General features: G+C 30.5%; 3 protein-coding genes across 4 annotated transcripts in view; 2 read left to right on the top strand and 1 right to left on the bottom strand.

Annotated features, from left to right (window-relative positions):
- The window catches only part of Rcd1 (Reduction in Cnn dots 1), a 6,811-nt gene extending 3,793 nt beyond the window's left edge, over positions 1-3,018 (top strand). The window contains exon 7 of the mRNA XM_018537170.1: positions 1,913-3,018. Coding sequence (XP_018392672.1) covers positions 1,913-3,018 — 1,106 coding nt within the window. The remainder of the gene's footprint in view (positions 1-1,912) is intronic.
- A 925-nt stretch (positions 3,019-3,943) lies between these two features.
- mms4 (Methyl methanesulfonate sensitivity 4) lies at positions 3,944-5,900 on the bottom strand. Its single transcript, XM_018537210.1, has 3 exons — positions 4,403-5,900; positions 4,244-4,297; positions 3,944-4,070 (listed from the first exon to the last, which is right to left on the bottom strand). Exons 1-3 carry the CDS (start codon positions 5,576-5,578, stop codon positions 3,951-3,953), a joined length of 1,350 nt encoding a protein of 449 aa, XP_018392712.1. The 5' UTR covers positions 5,579-5,900; the 3' UTR covers positions 3,944-3,950.
- A 995-nt stretch (positions 5,901-6,895) lies between these two features.
- Slbp (Stem-loop binding protein) lies at positions 6,896-8,037 on the top strand. 2 transcript variants are annotated; one of them, XM_018537215.1, is made up of 3 exons: positions 6,896-6,966; positions 7,267-7,776; positions 7,866-8,037. In XM_018537215.1, exons 2-3 carry the CDS (start codon positions 7,376-7,378, stop codon positions 8,008-8,010), a joined length of 546 nt encoding a protein of 181 aa, XP_018392717.1. In that variant the 5' UTR covers positions 6,896-6,966; positions 7,267-7,375; the 3' UTR covers positions 8,011-8,037. The 2 variants fall into 2 exon arrangements, with proteins under 2 accessions (XP_018392717.1, XP_018392718.1); XM_018537216.1 differs by having other exon boundaries at positions 6,916-6,966; positions 7,299-7,776.
- Positions 8,038-9,056: the final 1,019 nt, after the last annotated feature.

Here is a 9,056-nt window from a genome sequence, read left to right as displayed (position 1 = left end):
TATATATATATATATACACACGTAGCTCTGTAATTTTTAATCGTCTGTTAATTAAATGACAGATGTTATAATTTCTGCTTTATGCGAGTGTACTTAGGATGATTTTCATATTTAGCAAATTGAATATTACAAAATTGGACGTTATTTAATTTGAAACAAAGTGACATGTATTTATGATGGTAACATTAATTTCGACATATTTTCATTTATTTTTATAAATCAAAAATTTAATTGTTAAACTTCATAAATTCAATTATTAAAGTTACTTTAGCATAAGTAAATATTACAAACATTTAAATTTTTTTAGTACTGATTTAATCATATGTATGTAGTCGATAAATTCACATTTTCATTCCTTCTCGATGTTCTAGTAAAAGTTAATAAAAGTTAATAGTACATATACATATACAAACACATATTTTTCTATTAAACTATAAAATGGCACAAATTACTTCGTAGTTTTCATAATAATAGATTGTGTCAAAGGGAACATAAATTCTAAAACTTTTTTTCACAATCTCATACTAACAACATTTATACAAACTAAAGTATTTAAGGCAGTAATAATTTCATTGACTAAAATTTCAAAGTATTAAACTATATGATTTACAATTATTATTTTATATGATTACTTTTATGATAATTGTGTAACTTTCAGATTTTAAAAATAAATATACTATGTATACTTGAAATCACATATGAAACCTCTCATGTACATATATAATTATATTTTGCTATAATAATGTTTTTCCATTAAAATATTGTGTACATATATACTGTAATAAATGAAAAATTATTAGTTTTTGATTTTTTAAAAACTACTTTTGGAAAACGCATATACATATATATTTTTTTTGTAAAAGGTATATTACATAACAATTCCTAAATTTACGTTTATTTATATGTATTAATTTATTTGATTCGTAATCTTTATGAATTTTCTCTATCCGAAACTAAAATAATTCTCTCCTCTAGGGCTGCTTAATATTAATTTGATGCTAAATTTAATTTTACTTTGCAAGCTCTTACTTTCTTGTACATATATTTTCTCTAACTGTGTAGTTAAAGTAGTTAGAATTGTTTAACAGCATAGTTTTATTGCTTTCAATTATTTAATTACATGTATTTGTAAAATATTTCAAATACATGTAAATATTTAAGGGGATTTTCGATATATCTGTCAGTTAGCAATGTGATTGTATATAGAGAATATATATTTAGGTATAGGTAATATTATTTCCTATAAATGATATTAATAGCTATGAATGAACGTGACAATAAAGAATTGTCAAGTATTCTTAAATATATTTTTTAAAAAATTCTTGTATACTAGAATGCCTTTTATTTTGTATTCAATAAATATTTTTTGTGACATAATTCGAATTTGTTTACTTCCCAACCTTAATCCCGTCCATTTTGAGTAAAATGTAACGAATCTGAAATTTTCAATAATTGGTTTTGGGGAATTTAATTAATACTATTCAGATATTTTGTGTAGACAACGATAAGTACTTATTATTATAGTAGATTGTCGTTAAGTATATTTAGAAATTATTTAATATTTTTGGTCAGAATAAAATATATCTATTAATATAAATTTCTATTTGTCTATTTTAATGTTAATATTTGATATTTTTTTATTGACTTGTCAAATAAAAGAGTACATCATTTTTATATGTAACACACATTAAATTGTTAAATATAAAGCTAAATATCAGAAATGTTTGAAAAATAAAATACTCAATTAAATAATAAAAAATTATTTTATAATCATATAAAAATATAACATATATATAATGTTGGTATAGCGTCTTGGAAATGTGTTCGGGATGTTGTTGCATGTTAATAATATGTGATAATTTTACGAATATCTTTTTAAGATCTAAACCAAATATACATATATATTTTATAGTGATCGAAGAGATGGGAGTAAGCAGTGATTCCCACTTATTGAACGTATCCAAGTCGGCCCATTTACCACGACAAGGACCAGTGTCCAATAATACTGATAACTCCCATAATACATCATGTGGTAACATAGTCATTGTCGAGAATTCCCTTCACAACAGAAGCGTGCCTTCGTCGATGATAGTCCCGTTTAATAGTCAAAGTTCTGGTTTTCTGCCGCTATCCAACAAGTTGAAAATTTCACAAAAATCGATAAAGACAATGCCGAAAATTACAGTCAACGCCACCAACTTGCAGAAACTTCAAAAAGGAAAGTCCCAAAACATTCAGAAGAGAAACATAGCAAATGATATAGACGATGATCTGGGAAATATATTAGATATACCAATAATATTCGCTAAAGACGACGACAATTTGAGCAACATAAACAAGATACCAGTAGTAACACAAGCGATGCTGGCTAAGGATTCTCAGGAGAGACCAAAATTGAACAATACTACCAAGGTAGTTTTAATCAGCAATAAGCAAGACAAGCTGCAACAGATGCCAAATAAACTCGGGGCTGCTTCTACTCAGGCCGTTATATGTCCCAATATACCTGTACAGAACTTAAATCAGTTGATACTGCAGACACGGTCGCAGAACAGTAACATCTCGGCAAAAAGCAGGATAGGAATGTCGTTCGAAAATCGCTTGGTACAACCTACTGTGAAGTATACCAAGATTATACTGGCGAAAAGAAATTCGCAACCTGCTCAACAGAACGAGAGAGACGAGCAGGTGATTGCGACTAAGAAAATCATGGAAGATATAAATGCACCTAAAATCTTGACTTTTGAGAAAAATGAGCATAGATTCGTGCAAGCACAATCTTCCACAGCATCAACAACAAATTACGATGATCATAATATGGATAACGTGATCGAGATTGAGGATGCTATTAAAAAAAATATCATTGAACGTAAATACATACCCGCACCTGTAATCGACGAGACACCATCCATAACTTTTGACGATGATTGCAATATTTTCAACGAGACTAAATTAGATGAGAATGAACATGATTCGAAACAGTCTGTTTTCGGCAATATTGGTGAACTGCAAACGTAGAATATATAATTGCTTTACGAAAAATAACATAATTGCTTCATGATGTTGATTTTGTAATATTATAGAAGATACCTGCACAGTATGATTATTTCAATTTATTGTCGGTATTAATCTAAAAATATATACGTATATATATAATAATGTATTATATTTAAAATATTAGAATTAATATTAAAAATATTTATTTTAAATTACAAAATATATAATAATATAATATCCATTTTTTTATATTATATAATTGCTATATATATATTGTATATCATACATATTGTACTGATCTCTAAATTTTAATATGGTGTTATTGATATATATTTTGTTATTAACATTATAATACGCAATATCTGTTTTTAAGTTCTATGTGTTACGTACTCATGACAAAAACAGAAAAAAAAAAATGTGCACGGTACACTAAAAAAAATATAATTATATTGTTTAGTTATTCAAATATCTGATATTATTTAATTTTTTATACGCATAGAACGTTTGCTAATAGAATAAAATTGACCAAAGAATGAAAAAGACAAAAATAAAGTTAAATAATGCATTGTTATTTTGAAATTAGATATAATTTATAGAATGCCAATTTTTTATTATATAATTGTTCATAGATTTCTCTAAAGTGTGCCTCAGAAAGAATAAGAAATAATTGCGTAAAAATGCGTTAAATTTAATTTATTATCTAATTTAAGTATTACAAATAAATTATAAATTAACTAGAAAATGATTTTTTAAACGAAAATAAATTTGAAATCTTTTCGATCTATGTCAACAAAGGATAGAAGCATAGAAGAATAGAAGTTAATCGCAAAAATAGGTAAATAACATTCTAGGATTATACAATTGTTACATGATATGTATTTGTATTACAAACTTAACAGTGAAGGATTGTAGAATACATATAGATGAAGTTCTTATAAAAGCTTGCAGTTATTTTATACCTTAGTTCCTAATAAAGCATCCCCATTTAGTGATGTAAACATCACGTACATTTTTTTACTAAATTCAGGACCAATTTTACGTACGGTTGTGAGAGGTCCCGCCGCTCTTCGTATCTGTTAAATAATATTTAACTTTTGCGTATATTTATTACATTAATAAATGTTGTGTATTTAGATATATTTATTACATAATTAACTAAAATAAGTAAATCATATTAGAAACAGTTCAAATAATTTTATTTATCCTAATCTTTTAAAACAGCAAGAAATAAAACTAGAAGACTTACTGATATATCTTTTAATAAATTCATGCCTTCGTCAGGTGTGCAATTTCTATAAGCCTAAAAGAGTAGAAACACATCGTATTTAATTTACTATTTAATAAGCAAAATAGAGAACAAATTTTTCAACATTATATGTATAGCAGTAATTAATTATAACAATACCTTGATAAGCTGAATTGGACTAGGATAAACTGTACATATTGCCTCTGATATTTCCAAGCTACTCAAGTTAAATTGACACAATTGTTGCTGCCACAGTCTCTTTAACCCATTACCATCTTTGTCCACGCGCACTGTGTTCTTATTGTCTCCCATAACATACCAACTGAATTTATTTTCCTGACTCCTCTTCTGCAATTTATACGGTATTTCCGAAATGGACTTTGTATACTGGCATATTACTAAAGCTAAATCCTGCAAATTGTCGATCAATCTGCTGCTGCATTTAATTACTAACTGAATTTCAGTCAGGCACATCTCCAATTGCTCCCTTGATACAATTGGTAACGTGTCAAACCGTTGATTACCATTGCCTTTGTGTCTGGTACGTTTACCAGGATCAGACTTCCGTTTCTTCTGATATGCGAAATACTCTTCCATACCATAGATAATCAAGGTAATATTGTAATTTGGTATTAGAGCTTTATACTCTGTGACAGATGTGCAAAAAGTGTTTTCTGCTACATGTTTTATCGCTGTACAGTAGCTCCAAATCACAATAGCATATTCTTCCGTCTGTACACTTTTCCTTGTATGCGCGTTATTATCTTCGCCGATATAGTCCTCCTCGACGTTTCTCCGCCACGTAATGCTGTTAGGAATTATCTCGGTGGTTACATTGAATTTAATACCGGCATTTTGTAACGCACTCTCAATTTCTTCTCGTGAAACGACCGAGTCAATATTTCGATCAAGATTAACTTCCATGAACTTTATGCATTCGCCGGGCTTCATATTTTTCAACGTTTTCTTCTCGATCGCTTTTACGGTCTTTTCCCTCGCCAAAGCTTGCTGACGTCTCGCTCGTTCCTCTTTCAATGTTACCTTATCTTTCTTGGAAACTGTTGCCTTTCGCGAAATTCTATCAACCTGATTTTCCGAATCAGAAACGGGCGATTTTTCTGTATGTTCGTAGTCATTGTCGGCATTTAAATTACTGTCACCTTGCGATGACGAGCTCTCCGCGATTTCGCGGCAGAACGGCACCTCCGGAAAATCAAAATCATTTAAAGTGTTCGAATAATACTTGCCTCCGATCTCCGATTCGATCTTATCATGTTCGTCAGTAACGAGAGATACGGATTCATCCGAATCACTCAATATGATTACATTCGACATTCTTCTTGATTTTCTTCTAATGTTAGTTATTTGTCCTTGCTTTCTAACTTTTGCTCATGCCTCTTGCTTGCCTCTTAATTTTGCTTACCTTTTTCTCGTCTTCTTTTCTTTCTTCAAATCTTAATACAATCAGACGTCGGACATTTCGAAGGCATTATAAACAGGAGAAATTTAAAATCTGTTAGTATACTTTACATACATTATAGATATCAACCGCTACACGTGCACAGATTAACCGGCGTTCTCATCTAACCTATAAGGAAATATAAAATCACCCCAGAGTGATTTAATTCTCCATTCCACTTGTGTAAAAGTGTTGGTAAACATTTTGGTAATAGTTTCTTTAATTGATGTTGCTGACAAACATTCTTTGAAGAAGGCTAAAATTGATTTTCCGCCTTAGAATCCGTCTATTTATTAGGTCCGTATTCAGAACGTGTTCAAATTCAAACGTGTTTATTATTGATATAAGCGCGCTTTTATCTCTGAAATTCTTTAGTATGCGTAACGTAAACTATAGCATGTTTAGAGCGCTACATCGTTGTAAGCGCGTTCTGAATACGAGGGGATAGTCTACCTTTGTAAGTATACAATAATTTGTGTTGTACTTATGTCGATTGTTGTGATGGCCTGTTTTTTTTTTTCTATATCAGCCATAATAATTAATTGCAAAAATCAAATAATCGGTTAGTGCTAGAAATGGCTAATAAGTGCGCAATATACCGAAAGCGGTATAAACTAACTTCTCGTATTTACTTCTCAAAATCTCAAAGTAAAATCAAGCAAACCACACCGACTAATAATTGTGTAGGTTTACCTCTGTTGCGATAATTATACAAATTGTACGTATTTTAATGCATCAGTCGCAATGTTGAGTCAATCGAGTTTAAGGGGTATATGTATTATTATTTTTTATGTTTTAGATTGGTCAATCAGATTGAAATTTTCTTTTGTCTAAAATGGATTTCATCTTCACGCGAATCATCAATGGAATTGCAAATTGTAGAGGATGACGAGTTGCTCGATAAAGTGTTGCATATGAACAATGAAAAGATTGTCGAATCCAAGCAAAATGATACGAAGGAGGAAGATGTGATTTAGAGAACAGTCTTTCGTATGTACAAGGATCAGAAAGACAAATTCTGAACAATGTGAAAGGTATGTACTTCACGTATCTCGGATACTTGCGAGAATTGGCGCGAGTCCCGTTAAACCTCTGATGGCGGTCGCCACAGCTGTGTGGCGTTGCAGACGTTCGAGTCACTTCTTTTTCCGTTTTCCCATCTAGATTATATAAGCTAGTTAAGAATTTAAGATAGAAGCGCCTTGCGCGGTCTTGCGTGTATTGCGTGCGACATGCGTACCTTTTGTAAACACGGCGATAAATTGTAAGTAGCGCTTTGTAAGATGTATTATTTCTTTTTTAAGTTACGTCGCAAGATCCTAATTGTACATATCGTTAGACAATAATCCTATCGTTAATTCTAAGTTCTGTGTGTCATGTTCGGTCTCGCGATACCGTTATTATTGTTGTCATATGCACGCGATCACGTTTGAATAAGTAATTTGTACGTAAACATATTTATTTGAGTTTGTAATAAATTATCCTTAAACTTCTGAGTCAGATTCAGTGATTAACTTTCCACTGCCGACTAACTATTTTCCCGCCTTTTCCATTTCGCCTTCAGCGAGCCATCATTGACAGACACGCTCGGCGCAGTGTTGGGCAACGAGACACGTTAGCCCCCACAACTGGTGAACCTGACGTGATCGCATCGCATTAATATAATCGTCGACATGGCCAGTGGCTCAAGCCCCCCTTCGGGCGATCAGGGTAGCGGTACGTCGCCGCGTTCATCCGAAGAAATAACTCAAGCGCCGCAACTAACGCCTGCAACGTCACAGCTGCAAGCGGATTCGAAATCGCATCACCGGCCCAGAGACAATGTGAACAGGCCAGATAAATTGCATACTTGGCGCAAGAGGACGAGGCAAGACGATATGGATCATGAGCATACTAAGATTTCTCGTAACAGACGCTACTCCAGCGACTCTAGTACGACCACCAATTCATCAGAAAATGATAAAAGACATGTAGAGTACGAGACAGATCCAAATGTGCTGGCACGTAGACAAAAAGAAATTGATTATGGAAAAAACACTATTGGATACGATAGATATATTCAGCTGGTTCCTAAGTAAGTCTTATAAAATTAATGTGGTATATGAAATTTATAGTGATTTGTTGTGCATATACTATTTAATTAAAATCGCTATTTTGTTTCAGAGAGAATCGTACGCAAGAGCATCCAAGGACACCACCAAAATATATAAAATACAGTAGAAGAGGTTGGGATGGTATGATGAGGTTATGGCGAAAGCAACTTCATTCTTGGGATCCTCCTCAGGAGAACGACAACATTGACAAATAGGCTAAAGTCATCTTGTCATTCCATTCAAAATACTGCCAATATTATTTTCTTTAATTTATATTGCAATATCATATTATTTTAATGTCTTTATTCTCATATTACTTCTAGTTTTTCAAACAATTTTATAATATATTTATAACTAATTACATAATATAAGAAATATAACAAAGTGATATTTCTGTTCTCATTTATGTACAAAATTAAAACAACTAAAGGACTTTTTTTTTTTTTTTTATATGAAATAATAAACATAAAAATGGCATTGTAAGAGTTAAATAAATAAGAGAGATTTTCTAAACGACAAATTAAACCATATATTCTAAAATTTATCTATTATGACAGTATTTAAAAACTAACTTAAAATATAACATTAAATGACAGATATTTGTTACGTTACATTACATTACTAGTTTCGACCAACAATTCTGGTCCTCTTCAGATAAAACATCAACGTTGAAATATAAAATTATGGATAACACCATCAATACTTATGTGAAAATTATAAAATAGTTATATAAATCTGAAACACAATTAAAGATTGAACAATTATAGATTGAATGAACATATATTAATTAAACAATTGTAATTCTGAATTCTAAAAATAATAAATTAACAATGCGCAAACATACTAAAAGATTTATATTTGTATGTGAAAATATTACATCTATCATTTTGACTATTATTGTACTATTGTACATACATTGATACACGGACCAACTAATATTTTCACATACAAATATAAATCTTTTAGTATGTTTGCGCATTGTTAATTTATTATTTTTAGAATTCAGAATTACAATTGTTTAATTAATATATGTTATAATTTTCACATAAGTAATGATGGTGTTATCCATAATTTTATATTTCAACGTTAATGTTTCATCTGAAGAGGACCAGAATTGTTGGTCGAAACTAGTAATGTAATGTAATGTAATGTAACAAATATCTGTCATTTAATGTTATATTTTAAGTTAGTTCTTAAGTACTGTCATAATAGATAAATTTTAGAATATATGGTTTAATTTGTCGTTTAGAAAATCTCTCTT

This window comes from Cyphomyrmex costatus, unplaced genomic scaffold (assembly GCF_001594065.2).
Source record: "Cyphomyrmex costatus isolate MS0001 unplaced genomic scaffold, Ccosl1.0 scaffold166, whole genome shotgun sequence".
In the NCBI taxonomy this organism is placed as follows: domain Eukaryota; kingdom Metazoa; phylum Arthropoda; class Insecta; order Hymenoptera; family Formicidae; genus Cyphomyrmex; species Cyphomyrmex costatus.
The sequence above is the reverse complement of the archived record's forward strand: the minus strand, read 5'-3'. Positions and strand labels throughout refer to the sequence as shown.

Excerpts from the sequence above, each read along its gene's own strand:
- mms4 (XM_018537210.1), bottom strand. The coding sequence starts at position 5,578 with ATGTCGAATGTAATCATATTGAGTGATTCGGATGAATCCGTATCTCTC. Across the intron at positions 4,298-4,402 it reads GTCCAATTCAGCTTATCAAG|GCTTATAGAAATTGCACACC; the intron begins GTATTGTTATAA and ends CTACTCTTTTAG. Across the intron at positions 4,071-4,243 it reads ATTTATTAAAAGATATATCA|ATACGAAGAGCGGCGGGACC; the intron begins GTAAGTCTTCTA and ends ATTATTTAACAG.
- Slbp (XM_018537215.1), top strand. The coding sequence starts at position 7,376 with ATGGCCAGTGGCTCAAGCCCCCCTTCGGGCGATCAGGGTAGCGGTACG. Across the intron at positions 7,777-7,865 it reads TATATTCAGCTGGTTCCTAA|AGAGAATCGTACGCAAGAGC; the intron begins GTAAGTCTTATA and ends ATTTTGTTTCAG.